This window comes from Ictidomys tridecemlineatus, chromosome 3 (genome assembly GCF_052094955.1).
Source record: "Ictidomys tridecemlineatus isolate mIctTri1 chromosome 3, mIctTri1.hap1, whole genome shotgun sequence".
Taxonomy (NCBI): Eukaryota; Metazoa; Chordata; class Mammalia; order Rodentia; family Sciuridae; genus Ictidomys; species Ictidomys tridecemlineatus.
In genome coordinates this window covers 79056439-79075899 of record NC_135479.1, presented here as the reverse complement: position 1 = coordinate 79075899, position 19461 = coordinate 79056439, and the positions used below count along the sequence as shown (strand labels likewise).

The window sequence follows — 19461 nt, the reverse complement described above, 5'->3', positions numbered from 1 at the left end:
CATAAATGTGTTGACAAGAACTATTTGGAGCAATTCGATGCCGTGTGTGTGTGTGTGTGTGTGTGTGTGTGTGTGTGTGTGTGTGTGTGTTTAAATATATTTGAAGGGAATATGGAGCTGTTGATCGTTGCCCATTTATTCCACCTTAGGAATCCAAGGAGTTGTGGAAGCCTATCAGAGCTGCCTTCCTAAGCTCCAGCTCTATGGCCCCACCAACATCGCCCCCATCATTCAGAAAGTTGCCAAGTCAGCTTCGGAGGAGACTAACACCAAGGAGGCTTCGGTAAGGAGAGGGGCAGTCCACCTGATCAGGAGATTACCCTTCCTCATGTGGATATTAGCCACAACACCCATCCCAGTCCAACAATAGATCCCTGGTCTTTTACCTGTGTGAATTTGGACAAGTGACTTCACCATCCCCTATCTTCAATCTCCTCATCTAAAACATGGAGATAGTCAAACCCACCTCTGCTGAGTGGTAAGGCTTAGCGAGGTGTCATTGCCTGAACACAGAGGACTCTCAACAATGGAAGCTACTGTATTCGCTGAAGTATTTCATATCCACCTCCTGTCCCAGGAAAGAAAAAATAAATCCAAAATAAGCTTGCTGTCCAATGAGCCCATTCCACAGAAATAAAACAGTAGATGATTCTACCTCTTAGTGACAAAGTGCAGCCAACATTCATTTCACATTCCTTTTTTTCTCCTCAAGAAAAATACAATCTAAAGCTACTAGGCCAAAAAGAATTTGAGCCTTTTCCCTAATATTTGAGAAGTAAAATTATTACTCTAGTAACTTTTGTGTTTATTATTTTAAATGATATAAACATATTTCTCTTCAGCTTTATGACCTTTTTTTCCTTCAAATTTAGTAAACTATTACCGATGTCTGAAATTCTCTGTGTAATTCCATCCTGATTCCAGGATGCTACATTCACATAAATGTAAAAAAGATTGTACTCCCTCATCTTCTCACATTAATTCAACATAACTCACTTGCAATGCACCCATGTTCCAAGCCTTCCCTCATGTTAGGGCAGGTTGAGGACCACACTCCTACCTATTGCCAACCTTTGCTTTTGTGCACTGGGGCACATACCCTCCCAATTATCCAAAGATATTGACTCATAATTAAATTCCCACTCTTCCTGATTATCATTTATTTTTCCCTTTCTATTATAAACTCATTCCCATTAGCAAGTAAACATTCCATAATGTCTCCTATTTATTAAAAATCTCTCCTATGACCCCACTTTATCCTTTAGCAACTGTCCCTACCTTTATGCCTCTATGGAGCAAAATTCACTGAAGGAGTTTTCGATACTCACTGTCACCATCTCTTTTTTCATTAGTCACTCTTCGATATGCAAGTAAAAACTACACTTGTCAAAGCCAAAATCACCTCTATCTTACCAAACCCATCAGTCATATCTATCTTCCTCTAGACCTATCAGTGACTTTTGATCCAGGAATACCTCTTGAAATACCTTCTTCACTTGGCTTCCAAAATACCACATTCCACTGGTCTTCCTCTTGTCTCAGTGACCACCCTTTGTTTGTATCTCTTTCTGCCCTAACCTCCTCCTCTTGACTTCCAAACGTTAAATCTCCAGAATTCAGTCTCTGAACCTCTTCCATTAGTCTGCAGTATCTGTTCATTGTCATGGCCTTATATACCATATGCACACTATGTTTCCCAAGTATGTAGCTGTAGCCCAGCCTGTCTCTGAACTTTGAATTCATCCATTCAACTGTTTTTTTATCATCTCCATCAGGATATCAATAGTACATATGTAGCATATCCAAATCAGAACTTTGACCATCTCACTCATCCCAACTTTCTCCAACTTCCCAGTCTCTATGATTCCAACATTCATTCCTTTCATTCTTCATTCCTTTCTTTCCCTCATGTCCTGTAGTAGTTACTTTTTGCTTCATGAACATTTGTCTCAACATTTTTCAGTTTAAAACAGCAATAAGCATTTATTATCTCGTGCATTTTCTGTGGATCAGAGATTCAGGCACAGTCAATCTGGGTAGTTGAGGTTGTACTCAAGATATTGTCTAGGGTGGAGTCATTTGAAGGCTGGTCTGGGGCTCAAAGTTCTGCTACCAAGGTGATTCACTCACCTGCCTGTCATGTTGCTGCTAGAGGCTTCAGATCTTTACTACATGGGCTGCCAGTGAGCCAAGAAGGAGTAAAGCAGAAGTCACACTGTCTCTTATGATTTTGCCTAAGAAGTGGCAATCTCTCATTTCCATAATACCCTATTGGTTAGTTGGGGCATTCCAATTATGTGTGAGAAAAACTACATAAAGACATTAACCAGGAAGTGAGGATTATTGGGTGCCATCTTAAAACCTGGCTGTCACCCACTTTCTAATCTACCATCAAGTTATAGCAGTCGATTTTCAAAATAAAGCCCAAATGCTGCCACTTCTTACTACCTTCATAGCTACTCTTGGTCACCAACATTCTACTTGAACTGAGCAAAAACCTCCTAATTGGATTCCCTCCTTCATTTTTTTCCCATTGCAAACTCTACTTCACCCAGAAAACAGAACTATCTTCTTAAAACAAAATTAGTATCATGTTACTCCTTTGCTTTAAATTCTCCAATGTCTTCTTATCATGCTTAGGATAAAATTTAAATCCCCTCATATGAGCTAGAAGGCTCTATGTGAACTACACTCTGCCTACCTCTTGATCTTAATTCTCCTCACACTCTCTTTTGCTCCCAATTCCAGTCACCCTGGCCTCTCACTGCTTTTTAAACACACCAAACACATTCCCACCCCTAAGCCTTTTCTCTTGCTCTTCCCTGCTAAGGTTTTTTTTTTGTTTTTGTTTTTGTTTTTTATTGTTGGTCGTTCAAAACATTACATAGTTCTTAATATATCATATTTCACAGTTTGATTCAAGTGGGTTATGAACTCCCAATTTTACCCCGTATACAGATTGCTGTATCACATCAGTTACCCTTCCATTGATTGAAATATTGCCGTTCTAGTGACTGATGTATTCTGCTGTCTGTCCTATTCTCTACTATCCCCCCCTCCCCTCCTCTCCCCTTTTCTCTCTCTACCCCCTCTACTGTAAATCGTTTCTTCCACTTCCCTGCTAAGGTTTCTTTTATCCTAAACCTCCACAGGAGCCATTCACTTCTATCAACTCTTTTGAAAGATCCTACTGATTGCTTTATCTGAAATAGCCGATCCACCCATCCCTATCATGCCTCAGCTTTACTTTTTGTTTGTGGCACTTATCTCTTACCTGAAATACTTTAGATGTTTCTGTTTACTTGGGTGTTTTATGTCTCCTCTCTCCTTATACAGAAGTTCTGAAATGAGAAGAGCTTGTCCACGTGTAGTTCCCCAGTCTCATCTAGCAGAGAGGCTGACGGCTTGATGTAATCAAGTTTCTCCTGGGTGTGGAAGCTAAGAAAACCATGCCTCCTCCCTGCTCATATTTCCTCTTCTCTTGAGAAACCATTGATACTTCTCAACATTGCATACCAACATCTCCACTAAGACGTGGACCCTACAAGGCTTCCCCTTTCCCTCAATCACTGAGGCCTTGGTGCAAATTGAATCTTCATAGATGCAAGATTTAGGGAGAAGTTTTGGGTAGAATCAATTTTTTTTCATTTTATTTTTTAACTGTTTATTCTTAACACTAGAACTCATTCTTTAAATGATACTTTGCTCAGAAAATCAACACATAAAACAGATTTTAAAAAATTATTCTTATCAAATTTGCTTAAGGAATAAGGTGAAAAGTTGTTTGTTCTCTTTGATTCCCCTTTATTCATAACAGTGTCCAAGGCATCCCTAGAGCTCCCCAGACCCCAATTTAAAGCGTGCACTATCTCATCTCCTCTGATATATCAGGACATGAAAAAATAAAAAGAGAAAGTACTGGCCTAGGCCTGGACGTGGGGCTGGTATAAGCCAGCATGGGTTTTGTCTATTACTTATTCCTTCAGGGGTAGGCGGTCTGCTCTGAAAGGACAAGACAAGAGATAAGACCATATGCAAGAAGCATCCAATCCACATATCACCAGATAAATTACCCCTCCAGGTCAGGAACAGGTGTTTCTTCTCAGAGGTTTCTCCTGTTCTTTGAACAGTCTATGGTCCAGAGTCCCTTGTTATTAGTGATATTTCTTTGGGTCATGAGCATAAACCTCATAGGCAAACTGTGCCAGGGAGTTAATTGCTATAAGATTTTCTTCTTGATTTTTGTGAAATTCTTCTAGAAAAAAAAAATCTCCTCTTTATCTAACTATGACCTTAGACATGTTAAAAGCTCTAATACCTCATCCATGAGCATTTTACCAACTTGACTTTGGAAGAAGCTCTTATTGCTAGCTTTAGTGGAAATTTCCATCAGGGTTTTGATGCAACAGTCCGCAGCTTATTATCTTTGGAATGGTTAGATTCTAGAATCCCGGCCATCTCTTGAGACCAGGGGTTCTCAAACTTTTTTGCTTCACAGATCCCTTTAACAACTGGTAAAGCCAATTGGCCCCTTCTCATATAAGTGTTGCAAGTGCACAAAATAAATTATAAACAGCCATATTGAAATGAAGTTAACAAACTTGTTCTTAAATATGACAAGGAAGCATTATAAATATAGTATTAAAAAGTTTATTTTATTTTATTTTTATTTTTATTTTTTGATACCAGGGATTGAACCCAGGGGCACTTAAGAACCGAGCCACATCCTCATCCCCTTTTTAATATTTTACTTAGAGACAGGATCTCACTTAGTTGCTTAGGGCCTCACTAAGTTGGTGAAGCTGGCTTTGAACTCACAATCCTCCTGCCTCAGCCTTCTGAGCTGCTGGAATTATAGGTGTGTACCACCGCACCTGGCAAAAGTTTATTTTCTTTACATGTTAAATTATGAGAACAAGTAGCTAGTCTAATAATTCCATAATTCCTGAGTAGTGTTGAATATAATTAATACAATGAAATATATATGTTATATCCGTAATGTAATAAGAAAACATTCTGTAATTTCTGTTTGTGACTAAGCCACAAGTATAACTAACATTAATCTGATTTGCTGGTTCCATTTATAACTGAAATAAATTATAAATTTCAGTTAAAGATTAGTAAAAATCAAAATATAATTTATCCAAAGTTCAAAAACTGCTTAAAATCTTCTAGGAGTCCATAGACCCAGGCTAAGAAACACTGCTCTACATCAAGAGTCATTACAAACATCCCAAAGCCTGTTTTTCAATGGCTTGCCAACAAAGAATGATTTTTATATTTTTTAATAGTTGAATAAAAGTACAAGAAAAAATATTTGGTGACATATTAAAATAATGACATTCAAATTTCAGTGTTCCTAAATAAATAAAGCTTTATCGTAAGCTTTATTGGTATACAGCCACTCCTATTTGTTTTAAATATTGAATGTGGCTGTCTTCACCCTATGGTCTCTAGTTACGGTAGAGAACTTTATGACTGTAAAGTCTGAAATATTTATTTAATATCCTTTTACAAAAAACAGTTTCCCAACCCCTGCTCTGGACCATGACAGTTCTGAATCTCCCCAGTGTGGTGGTGTAACCATCAGGGATTTTTTGTTGTTTTTCTTTGAGGCATGGATCGGGGAGGGGAGATCCATCTATAGATCAGATAAGACAGGAGTAGGGGAGGGCAGAGAATGATGACACAGAAGTGAGTCCCTCAAGGGCTCCCACTTAGGAATCAGAAGCCCAGCCTCCTTTTACATGTGCCATCTGCCTTCACCTGCCAAGATGGACCACAGCAAGGCTCATTTACCATTCTGGTATATTCCATACACCTTCCTCACCCCCAAACCACTCAAATCGCCTCCTTCTTCCCCTTCTCTCTGCACCTCCCTAGCTCCTCCATACCATCATCCTACGGAAACCCTCCTCTAAACTCCCAGACCAGCTTCCTTGTGAGCATATAAGAAGAAAGCAAAGATATGAGTGTACATTGAGGACTAGGTTAGGACTAGGAGTGGGTGTTTAGTGAATAGACATGGAACAAAACTGGTCTTTGCATCAAACTGTACGGAAAGCATTCAGGACATGTGGCTGTCTTCATCATAGTATGAATTTTGTTTATCTCTAGTTCATAGTTTTTTGTTTAAAAAACTTTTTTTCAGGTATATAGACAAAGGAGAAAAGAACAAACTCTTTAGTAGTGCCAACTTATTTGCAGCCTTTGAAGTGTGTGAGTCTCAAAATGAGATGTTTTCAAAATTTGGCTCCTCTATCCAGACTTTCTCCTTTGAAATGTGACAACGTAGTTTTTTTTTTTCGATGTTGGAGGTCAAATTTGGCCTCACGCATGGAAGACAAATGCTCTGCCACTAAGCCACACCCCCAGCCCAGAATGTTTTAATCTTTCTACCTTTATTCCCTGCAAATGATGGGCATATTGCAGGAATTATATTGGTATTTCTTTTTGAGTGTGGCTTTTGAGTATGGCATGAGCCACATAAAACTGATCTTCTTCCCTCCTCTCTTTCATCAGTGAAAGTCAGCATGGTGTCTCTCCCAATAACAGTAACACTGCTCACTTTCAATAAGTTTTCTTCTCCAAACTCTTAACACACCTCCCAAGCTCTCTTTTGCTAATGGGTGTAGAACTTTTCCTCCAATACCCTTTTCAGGTGAGCTTCTCCAAGTGAGAAGGGTTAGGGACACCGTAGGCCAGAATCCAGGACTTAACGCAGGACCTAGAGCAGGAAGCCAGAGGAGTACAACAACTTCTGCATGAGTGCCTTGAGAAAGGCTGTGTCCTTGGCTCATGACCTTCAGAGGGAGAGACAACAGCCTTGACACCTCCTAGAATGGCATTAGACCAATGCCTCTGATGGAAATATAATGCAAATCTTAGATACAATGTTTCCAATAGCTACATTAAAAAATTGAAAGAATAAAAAATAAAGACATTTTAATATTTTTTTAATTTAAAATACAAAAGAGCCAACATATTGTCATTTTAGCATCTACTCCATATAAAAATTATCAGTGAGATTGTTTTTTCCTTTTTTGTACCAAAGTTTTAAAGTCAGTGCATATTTCACACTACAGTATCTCTGGGTGCTGAGTTATGCATGGCCAATACTTGATCTCCATTTAGACATTATAAGTTGATAGCTGAAAATATAGATTCATGTACCTGAGTTGTTCCAAACATACCTAAAAAGCGGTCAATAACTGAATTAAATTTAAATTCACTAAAAATTTTAAAATTCAGTGCTTCCACTGCCTTACCCACATTTCCAGAGCTCAGTAGTCTCATGGAACTAGTGTCTATTGTATTAGACTGCACAGCTTTAAATTCCTAAAAAATTTTTTCAAGCTGAGGAAGGCTATATCCATGATCTCATCCCATCCCTTATTTGTGAACCAAAGATGCTAAGACCTAGAGGCATTGAGAGATTTTCCTGGGGTCTAGAAGGATGAGGCTTCGAAGCTACTCCCGTCAATTTCTGACTCCCACTCTTTCTACTACACTGTGCTTTGTAACTGCCAGTGAGGTGGTTATTAAAATTAAGCTATAATTACTATACCCACTTGTAAGCTCCATGCATCCTAACCTTAAGAATTTAGGACTGCTCAGAAGAGGCACTCAAAAAAATATCTGACATCACTGTTGCTGTGGTCACTAAGCAATGAAGCCACCCCAGTGCCTAACTGGTATTGTACTGTCCTTGTCTCTCCTCCTTCCCATTCCCCACCACCTGGCATCCAACTACAGCAATACTTCATCCTGCTGATCCTGACAGACGGTGTCATCACAGACATGGCTGACACCCGGGAGGCCATTGTCCATGCTTCCCACCTCCCCATGTCGGTCATTATCGTTGGAGTGGGGAATGCTGACTTCAGTGACATGCAGATGCTGGATGGTGACGATGGGATTCTGAGGTCGCCCAAGGGAGAGCCTGTCCTTCGAGACATCGTCCAGTTTGTGCCCTTCAGGAACTTCAAACACGTACGCATATATGTCATGGGGGCACTTCCTGTGGGAGAAGAGAAGCAAATCGTGCTCACCTCCCACATGTGTTCACCAATGTGTGTGGTGATCTGTCATTCTCCAAGCAAACACCAGCTATCCCTGCCTGGGATACCCATCTCCCACAGCAAGGATATGTATAGAGCATGACTCTTTGGAGTAAGAAGTGTAAATGGATGTATAGACAAGAAGTCATGCTAACTGTGGTAGCCAAAATGTTACTGATGCTTGCCCTCATTCATACAATTTAGGATCTCTAGCACCTGCTGCACCCATTGCTGCTGTGCACAGCTGGGCAGCTGCTCAAAGGTGCCTGACTAAGTAGAATAAACCAAAATTCATCCCGGGTCCTGCTTGTCAAGCCACATCCCCCAGCAGAAGTCTGTTTTGCTTTGGTAAAGTATGAAACCTAAATCCCCTGTAAATATATAGTAAGCAGCATCAAAGATTTATTTAAAACATTCATGCACAAGATGACAAAGGTAGTTCAAAGAAATATATTGAGCAGTTGAATATGATCAGTGAGGGGGAAATGTTGGAATAGATTTGCTAAAGTAGACTAGTTAATGAACCATCAGAGTTAAAAAAAAAAAGAAAAAGAAAAAATGAAGAAAGGAGAAAGAAAAAAAAACAAACCATAATCATTGAATGACCTTCTCTACTGGATAGAAATTGTTTGCATCCTATCAGTTTTCTACAAATGAATATCTAACTTTACATCTTGGATCTTTATCAATAATAAGTAGTAAAGCAGCATCACATTCCCCAACAGCCCTGAACCTGGCCCCTTAGACAATGCTGCAGGATGATATTTAAAAGACGCACAGTAACAATTTTCTGCATTTCCAAATTTTGGATAATTAAGTCCCTAAAGAAAGGAACACAGTCAAAATTGCCACAAACCCCTGCACCTATAGGTTTAGGATCACCCAAAGGGATGCCTTCTCTGATTCACAGAAAGTTCCTCTCAAGGCTTCTCCAACTGGATCTGGGAGTCCCTAGGGGTGGGTGGCTACAGACAATCCTCCTGTGAAAGCTGCCCAAGAGCAGAGCATGCCCATGGCTCCTGCTGCCCGCTACAGCCTTGCCTTCTGCCTTGCTGGTGGTGACAGCCATGTCAGTCACCACACCTGAGCTGCCCCAGCAGGAGGGAATCACCAAATTCCCATGTCCTGAAGCTGCTTCCCAGTCTCCTTGAGAAAGGAAAAAAAAAAATCCCCGCCTTCACCAACATGCCCTGTGCCCTCTGTCACCTGGAGCGTTAAGTCCGGGAAGTCTGTGTCCCCATACCTCAAGGGTCCCTCCAAGAAACATCTTCTTTAGCTTCTGTGGCAGCCTCTGTCTTCGTGGGGCTCCAGTGAACTATTTAGTTCAGGGTGAGGAAGCCACAGACACCATGGCATCTACTCCAATCATTCCCTCCTGGTGCTTATTTGGAAAAGTCCTTTCCTCCAGTCAAAAACTTACTTTCAGGCACAGTTGCAATTGGGGCTCACACTGGGACCCCCAGCTCTAACTGAACCTGGCAGTGCACTTTCTCTTCAGAAATGGCTGCTTGTTCTGCTGTCTTCTTGGGGCAGACTTTACAGTGAGGATTCAGATAAATCACCAGCCCCACAGCCTCACCTGAACCCTAGATTTCATGACCTTTCTGGGCCTCACAGGGAAGTAACTACACACGCCAGGGCTCTTGAATGATGAGATTCTTCATAACTCTACTGCCACACAATTACTATTGTCCTTTTAAGGGAGGCTGCAGTGTCATTAGAATCATTAAAGGAGCAGAAAATCAATCCCTGGCTGCAGAGTGGAGTGCAGAGAGAGAGTTTTCAAGTAACAGCAGTGAGCCAATCTCCCCGACAAACTCTCAAGGCAATGCCCTGTGGGTGAGGGATAATTTGCCACCAGATCCCATCTTCCTCTTTTCCTAAGGAGATTTACAAAGAAAAACACTCACTCAATGAAAGAGGCTCACCATGTACTCAAGGTGTCTGCATGTGGACAGCAAGGCGTGGACTACCATTCATAACTCTGCCTGAGTGAAGAGGGATCAAAGAGCTCACTCTCTAGGAGATTCATGAGCTGCCCCAAACCACACTCTCCCACTCCCCTCTCCCATGTGCACGTCCATTCAAACACATCTGTGCAAGAATAATATCACGGAACCCTCAAAAGATCTACCCTCTACCTCAGGCCTCCATCCTCTTCCCCAAACACTCATGGAGGGTCAGCTGTGCATGGCACACATTAGATACTGCAACCACAGCAAGATGGTAGAACCATGGATCCTGGCCTCTAGGGATTTGCTGGAAAATTGTGTGATGGGAACAAAGATATATGATGCAAACTGTGGGTGGTTGAGAAGTGCTAAAATGTTTCTGTGGGACCCCAGAGCAGAGAGGGGGCCCTATGAGGAAAGCCTCAGTGCTCCAAGCTGGTATTTGGGGAAAGGATAGAGCATTGGTGAGCCAGGAGTTGGAGATGCACTGGCAACAAGAGAAGTACCATTGTTGGGGTGCTGCTCATAGTCTCTGTGCTATGTAGTATCTCCAGTGGCTCTGGGGATAACTAAGGCAGAGAACCAGGAGCATATTATATCACCTGCCTTATCTTCATGGATTTTGAATTAGATTTTGAAAACCATTTCATTATCCAAACTAATCTGCTCAGAATTCAATAAAAGAGAAGATGAGGAGCTGGTATAAGTTCATATAAACCAGTAAGCCTTGAGTTGCCTGTCTTTTTCTGCTCTGCATGATAAGTCAGAGCTTTAAAGTGGATAAGGCATGGTTTCCAAGTTGTGTGGCTCTGGGAAAGTTATTGAATTTCCCTGTGCTACAAACTCATTTCTAAAATGAGGCAAATGCTACACACACTGGAAGATTAAAGATGGGAGTCTATACAAAGCTTAGCACAGTGCCTGGTTTAAGGATGTGGTTAGTGTTATTACCAGTTGATTTTACATGTTTGACTTTTCCCTAACCAACTAATGTCCCCACAACCTCATGTGCTTGCAACGAGCTCTGAGATGCAAAAAAGCTCATTAGGAACTGTGCTTTGTAATAGAGTAGCCACTGGCCACATGTGGCTATTTAAATGTATTAAAACTAAATAAAACTTAAAACTCAGTTCCTCAGTCACTCGAGCCACATTTCAGAGCCTCAAGAGTTGCCTGTGGCTAGTGACTCCCATACCAGACAGCACAGATAGAGCATTTCCATCATTGCTGAAGGTTGTATTTGACAGTAGGAACATTTTGGCTGTGAGTAATAGTGAATCTGTTTTTTATAGTGGATTAAATGAGTGTTTTTTAGCCAGGGATGACATTACTACCCACAAGACATTTGGCAGTATCAAGGGACATTTTCAAGTGACCGATATGGAGTGCTATCTGCATCTAGTGGCTAGAAGCCAGGGATGCTGGCAATACCCTGCAATATACAGGACAGTCTCCCACACAGAATTATGCAGTCCAAAGTGCCAACAGTGCCAAGGTGGAGCAAACATAATTTTTCTTGTGTAACTAGAAGTTAGGGGCTGGTAGCTACAGCAATTTCTTTTTTCAGTGACTCAGTAGTATGAGGGTCAGCATGTCATGATTTCCTTTCATGATCCCTCAATGATAAAGATTGAATCGCAGTCTAATTCAAGGGAGAAAGAAATGGGAAAGAGAACTAGAGGCAACCATGTCTGTCCCCTTTAACCAAGAGGAAGAGAGTTCCAAGACACATCCTTTAGGAAACTCCCACTTGTATCTCAAAGGGTGAAACTGGGTCACATGACCATCCCTAAAAGCAACAGAGGCTGCAAAATCAAATATTTGACAGATGACCAAGGAGAGATCAATAATGACTTTTGTATCTTCCCCGGTGTGCACAATGACCATGGTCTCACACATAATCCTGAGCAGTCGTTTGTAAAGTGAGGTTGAATTTTCCACAGGCTGCGACATCTTCAAAATGCAAGGGATCGCTTTCGAAAAACTCCTCAGTGTTTTCAGATTTTTTTTTCAAACATATGTGTCTTTTCTTGAGACTCTGTTAGATGAACTGAATTTCTTTCCTTCCTGTTTTACCTTTGAGAGCACTGGTGCTTAGCAAATTGAATGACTGAGGGGCAAACCACATAGGAAAGAAAGAAATAGCAATGCCGTCACCCGGGCACTTAGGCCAGTCCTCGTTCCTCTGGCATTTCAAACACTTGTTAACTAGTCACTCTGCCCAAACTTTCAACCTCTTCACTAATAGGAGGTAATTAAATTTGCTTGCCCAGGATTTGTGCAGATAGTACTAAACACCAGCACTAGGAATAGAATCCAGCTCTACTTAACTCCAGAGTTCATGCCTGATATTAACGTCAGTACTTCTCAGCTATAGACTCATCACTGTAGATCACATGGTCCTGTGCCCCAGCCTCCAAATCCTACAGCAGACTCACAATGCCAATAGAATTATAAGTGAATTAAGAATGGTATTCAACACCCTGGCCCAATCTCATTTTTTAGCCAAACACCTACCAATCCTGAATCCTCAGTTCACACATGCACACACCTTTATTCCCCATCAAATGAGTCATTGTCCCTAGAATGATTTAACGCCATCCCCTTACCTTTTCCTTACATTTTAAAAATATACCCAACTTGAATACCACCACCTTTTGGAAGCCTGCTGCTATTTCCTCCAAGATAACTTAGTCTCTTTGTTCCCTGTGCTCTGTTCACACTGTCTGACTTCCTCTAGCAGTGCTTCTCAAATCTCAATATACATGACAATCCCCAGAGCATCATGTTAAAATGCAGATTATGACTCAGGAGCTCCAGGTTGTGTCTGAGAGTCTACATGGCTGATCAGCTCCCATGTAATGTGATGATGCTGGTCCGTATCCTTTGTCCCACTGTACCTTACAGAAGGGTTCCTTTTGATGATGTGAGGCTCCCTTCACATGATTACATCTTTACTGATGGCAAGAACCATAGACCCATAAACCCAGCACAGTGCATGAAAATAAATAAGTATCTAGAATTGAATGCAAATCAGAATCAAAACTGTAGAATAATTCATTCTGCCTTCCAACCTTCACCTGTCATCAAATGTAAATAGTTTTATATTTTGAGAGGAAAAGTATAAAAAATAGAAAGATGAAATTAAATATCTATTTGCTAACAATCTGACAACTCTTACGTGGAATAGATTCCCAACAGATTGAATGAAAGAATGAATGAATGAATGAATGAGACACAAGGAAGGACTCAATACTTTGAATCTGAATGACCAAGAGCCAAAATCATGGTAATCTCTTCTTCTCTGCAGGCATCTCCAGCTGCCCTTGCAAAGAGTGTGTTGGCTGAAGTCCCAAACCAAGTTGTGGACTATTACAATGGCAAAGGAATTAAACCAAAATGTTCATCAGAAGTATACGAGTCTTCCAGGACACTAGCTCCATGAACTCCTCACACTTTTACAGAGTTCTGAAATATTACTCCTGCTAATATTTAATACTTCTACTCTACCTGTATTTAAAAAAAATAATAATACACATTTTAAAATAGCACGTTTTGGTGATTTTCAACTAAATGACAAATTTTTTTTTTTGCATGTGTAGCCCCAAAACCTGAATCTGTTAAGCCCTTGTATTGTTAAAGACTTTTTACAAAAAAAAAAATACAAATCATAATAACTTACTCTTTACAGCATGTCGCCTTGAAATAAAATGGTATATGTATCCGTTTTTTATACAGGTTTGTTCAAATTTTGCTAAATTTCTTATTATCTTTACACTGTAAAGCATTTTGAAACATTTATTGAACGTTGATAGCCAAAACAAAACTTTGGTTTTATCTGTCACAAAATGAGAGACTTTTCAAAATGGCAGATGCATGGACTGTATTTTGCATGTTTAAAATAATAATAATTATAATAAAAAACCCTCACACTGTTTTTGCAGTTGTTATCTATAATTTCTCCCTGCTGAGAATGGTCTCTCTAACTAATAAAATTTATCCACCTAGAGGTAGTCTTGTTGAACTGTGTCTGGCATTGAGCCCAGCCCCTCTCACACTTCACCATGTATACAAATCTCCAGCGAGTCTTGTTAAAATTCAGATTTTAATTCAGTAAGTCTGTGTGGAGCCCAAGATTCTGCATCTCTAACAAGGTCCCAAGTGATGCCAATGCCTAAGATGAGTGAGGTTCTAGATGTTAGGGTGTCATAATAGAGACCATCCCAAACAGGGAAGCTCCCTCCAATCTGCTTGAGAATGGCACCCCATCTCTGCCAATAGTATACGGTCCTACCTGTCTCAGAGGTGAGAGTAGAAAGTAACGAAACTGATTCCAGCAGCTGCACATCTCAAATCAGTCTCACTGCTTTATACTCATACCTCTTCCTTAAACAAGACTAGGGAGTGCTCCTCGTGGCTTGTCCCTGCTCTCTTCAAAGAGACAACACACAATACTGCATGAATGGTACCAATTTTACATCAATCCCTGGGAATGAGTGACCTCAGAGTCCTCATTGTAGCCACAAGGATGGAATCTTGTCTGTGGCAAATGGCCATGCGATATTTAATATCCCCAGATATTGATCTTTGTGCTTAATGTGGGGATTCTTTTTGCCTCTTTTTTATCACTCCTGAGAGCAATCTCTACACACAGAAATACCTGGGATTGTTTTTTAGGATGGAGGTGTTCTATTGGAGTATGCAGGTTCATCTTGAAACAAAACAATGAATGTTTCACTTGTCTCATCTTCTCTCAGAAAGCATAAAAGGCACAAAGAGGATTTTTTTTTCATCAAAGAGATGAATTAAATCACAAGATAAAATAAATCTGTTTGTTCTGTGTTTGAGGGAGAGCAGGATGAATAAGAAAATAATAAGCCTTGTACAATTTCCAAAGTTATAATTATAAGATCCTAATCTTGCAAATACATGTCAACCAAATGCACAACATTTTGGGAATGATGGAAAAAAATGTATGACTGAAAAAAATCATAAATATTTAAACTGGATTGTTTTATGAATAAATTGGGTACTTACAGAAAATTTTCTAAGAGTCGTGGTCTTGTTTCTCTTCTCAAGGCAACTTCCCAACAGTGATTTGTTTCATTGTAGGTGAGGTTGCCTTAGGGTTAGGAATAGCTCTTTCTTAGTCCTGTGGAAGCATGTGGATCTTTGCTCATAAAAAACAAGGAATTAAAATTTTCATGTAATATATTACAGACATATCTGACGGTTGTTTGCAACCGAAAACCAGGACATGAACTTCCATGTTTATGCACCTGCTATATTGTAAGCACTCAATAGATGTTTAACAAATGCAGGGATGATGTTAATGTACCCTGCGATCAATCTCTAATCCATTATAGATTTAATAGGTTAAGTGTGACTTTCCATATACACGGTGTCATTCTCAAACATCTTTTGAGATCTCCACGTTCATGTCAAAATCCCTGGGATCTGTGAGATGAGGTGGTAAGGACAGAATCCAGTTTGCTTGGCAAATCCTTAAGGCAGTTTACTACCCTTTCAAAGCCAGGCTCATGTTTAGTTCAAAAGAATCATAAAAATAATAACTAATAATTATTAAAGGGTGTCTTAGCTCAGATTGCTGTATCAAAATACCACAAACTGGATGAGTTAAATAGCAGAAATTTCTTTTCTCACAGTTTGAGAGTCAGGAAACTCCAAGATCAAGGTGTTAGTCCTTTGGTTCCTGCCCCAAATTCAGAAATATTGGCCTCCTCTGATGATCTCAGATTTCAATTGTGGGTCCTTGTCATCCTGTGATGTATAATATCCCCCTGGGAACAGTAGAAGATCCTCAGAATACAACCAGCTCTTCCCACCTTCTTGCCACTAAGAATAGTATATAGATCAGACATTATCAATATAGAGGCTTCCAGGAGCTGAGCAAGTCATGTGGATGACGCAGGAACCTAGAGAATAGAGTGGTAGGGATGGAGAGAAGCTGGAAAGCCTCTGTTCAGAAGAGGGCAGCTGCTATATAGCTCCAAGGGCCATGTCAGGGTGTGGACCCAATACAGTTAGTCCATCCAGTATTTCAAATAACTGATGAATCTGTTATTTCTACATAAAACTTATTAATTTGTAAGTATAAAAATACAATCAAGTTCAATTATAAAAAAAATCCCTTCAAGGACCAAACTATGAGTCGTGCGGGGGGAAAAAAAATAGCTCTGGATTATGTTGGCTCTGAAGTGCGTATTTGGAACCACTGACTTATGTCCACATATGGCCCACTCTCCATTGGGCCTCAGTGGATAATATACACTCTTTAGAAATCTTGAGGACCCTAAGAAGATTTTTATTTTCTGTGGTTCGTATCTTGGTGCATTAGAAATTGAAACTGCAAATGTAATATATTTATTAATTCATGTCAATAACAACAATAGACTTGTTATATGTTAACACAAATAAGATATCTTAATAAAAATATTTTTCAAGAGAAAAATAAAATATTTTAATAAAAAAGTACATTTTCAAAAGAAGAGTGAGAATAGCATTGTCTTATAATTTTTACAAATCTATGGTGTCTTGAATGATATAAGACAGCTGGGTTCTCATATCTTCATCACATTCAGCCTGTTGTGAAATTATTTTTTAAGTTTTATTTCATTTTTCAATTGACACACAATAATTATACATGTTTATGGAGTACAGAGGGATGTTTCCATACACGTGTATAGTGCGAAATGATCAAATCAGGGTAATTCACATATCACTGTTAACATTTATCATTTCTATAATGGAATACTATTTAGCAACAAAAAAATGAAAGTCATTTAAGACAACCTAAATGAACCTGGAGGACATTATGTTAACTGAAATAAGCCAGGCACAGAAAGGCAAGAATTGCATGATCTCACTCCTATGTGGAATCTAAAATAGTTGATCTCATAGAAGTAGAGAGTAGTGGTGCCTAGAGGCTGGGGAGGGGTCGGGGTGGGTAGGAGTTGGTCAACAGGTGAATGAAGTTTTGGTTGAAATGCAATGTTGAAAATCTGATCTCACATAGATATGTATTTGGAAAAGAGAAAGCCATTTTTAACGTTTTCAGATAATTGTACTTATTCTCCTTTCAACTGCATCTAAATTTAACAAAATAGTAGTTTTTTAAATGGGGAATATGAAATCATCAATGAAACTTCCCTGGCATTCTCAAGGCTCCATTAACCCACGTAGAAATTTTTTTAACTCGTGCAACAGTCATTTGGAAAATTTTGAACCACTCAGATGTGTTAGATATTCTAAATACTTATACAGTCTACTTAGAACATCCAAAAAAGGCCATGTTTTAATACCATATCATACCATATCATAAGAGAGTTTTCAAGCATTGAGAATCTGTTCAATTTGGGAGGCAGATTTGGGTTTCCCAAAATTCTAATCTTTGCTAGAAAACTCAAATGTTATTTTTGGCAGCAACAAATATTATCAGATTTTTTTTTTTGGAAGTACTAGGCTCCCTTCATTCATTTTCAAGAAAATATCTCCCAAATACTCAAGCCTATTCAGACTCTATCCATCAGTTTTTAGTTGTTGCTTTTTTTTTCTTTCTTTACTTTTTTATTTTTCTTTTTTTAATATTTTTGAGTAAGAATGGTATAATGGTGTTCTGTCGGGGGAAAGCCATTAGTTCATTTTGAAACACAATGACACACATGTGTGTCTTCTCCTTTTCCTTGGACTATTTTAAGATTCCACATTGAAATGCAGCAAAAGCACTTTACTGGTGTCTTGTAATTTGTCACCTAGAATATAAAAAGCACATTGACTCACAGATCAAGATTTAATGAAATTAATAATTTTTCTCCTCCATCAAAAATATTATGAAGTGAAGCTGCATATGTGGCTGTGAAAAATACAACGGTCCCTAGTAGAGTGTGGTGCCACTTTCTGATATGAGCTAAGGTTTCGGAAGTTGTTTTTTTTTTAATATTTTTTTGTAGTTGTACATGGACACAATACCTTTATTTTCTTTATTTTTATGTGGTGCCAGGGATCAAACCCAGTGCCTCACACATTCTAGGCAAGCACTCTACCACTGAGCCACAACCCCAGCCCCAGGTTTCAGAAGTTTTACCTACCATTACTTTTGTGCTATGGGTGCAAATGTCAACATACTGGAAAAGGTGAATAACATTTCAATGCTATTACCTCACAGGTTTCCTTGGTCAGGAACCTTGAGGGAACACTTTGAAAAATGCTTACTGTAGACTAGTTGATGAAGAGCTATTTCTGCATAGCACATTACCACAAACTTAATGGCTTAAAACAACACACATTTAGTATCTCACCATTTCTGTGGGTCGGAAATCCAAAAGATTCAGTTCCGAGTCCTCTGTGTAAGGTCTCAGAGTCTGAAAAATGTGTCAGTAGGGTAGCATTTCTCTCTTGATGCCTTAAAAAGATCTGGTTCAGAGCTTCTTTAGGCCTTCAGTTGCTGTTGTGGAACTGAGCTCTCTGTCCTTGCTGTCTGTCAGCTGAGGGATGCATGGTTATTTTGAGAAGCTTCCCATATTCCTTCTCATGTGGTCTACATAGCCCCCTCCAGCCTTGGTGGGTTAAGTCCTTCTCAAGCATTGAATCTCTCTGTCTCTGACTTCTGCTGTTGCATCTCTCTCTCTCTCTGACTTCTGCTGCTGCATCTCTCTGTTTCCAGCCAAAGAAAGTCCTATGCTTTTTAAGGGTTCTTATGATTATATTGGACACTCAGATAAACCAAGATTCACTCTCCTGAGATCTGTGACCATAATTACATCTTCAAGGTCCCTTGTGTCATAAGACAGAACTGGGTTCCAGGAATTGGGCTTAGATGTATTTGTGGAATCATTTTTTCCACTCCAAAAGAGATGAGGGATATTGCCAGATGATTCCAAAAGTAAACATGGGGTGTTCAAGAACTGTCAATGGTTTTCCAGTGGAAATAGAAGGAGAATGTAGGTCAAGGAGTGGTATTTAAAAGTACCTGCTGATTTCAAACCTCTGTCTGGGAAAGCTTATTCCAAGTAAGTTTGATTACTTCCGTTCTCCAGCCTACCCAACACTTGCTAAGCATGGTACCATAGAAATACCAAGAAAGAGCAAATTGGAGGCAAATCCAAGGAATGCTACTTAAGAGTGGGATAATATCTCCGAACCTCAATTATTCTGTTGAACTAGGAAAACAATTCTTACTTTGCTAAATTGCTGTGAGGGATTGAGATAACATGTGTAAGCATCTAGCACAATGGGTTCTCTGAAAACCAAACTCTAAGACCAAGATCAGAGTGCAGGAAGATTATGAAGGGAGAATATTTTCAGAGTTATGATCTCAATGAAATGGGACCATGATGCCATAAATGGGTGGCCCTTCAAGGTTATCCCTAGTTGGCGAAAAGGGGCCAAGACTTCAGCTCCCTCAGGGACCAGCCAGCAGATGCCTCAGA

At 39.7% G+C, this 19461-nt stretch overlaps 1 protein-coding gene across 4 annotated transcripts in view; it reads left to right on the top strand.

Annotated features, from left to right (window-relative positions):
• Cpne4 (copine 4) overlaps positions 1 to 15058 on the top strand; it is a 455030-nt gene extending 439972 nt beyond the window's left edge. For all 4 annotated transcript variants that reach the window (XM_078043313.1, XM_078043315.1, XM_078043316.1 and 1 more), the window contains exons 14-16: positions 150 to 283; positions 7756 to 7992; positions 13323 to 15058. In XM_078043313.1, coding sequence (XP_077899439.1) covers positions 150 to 283; positions 7756 to 7992; positions 13323 to 13457 — 506 coding nt within the window. In that variant the 3' untranslated portion in view covers positions 13458 to 15058. The remainder of the gene's footprint in view (positions 1 to 149; positions 284 to 7755; positions 7993 to 13322) is intronic.
• The last annotated feature ends 4403 nt before the right edge of the window (positions 15059 to 19461 follow it).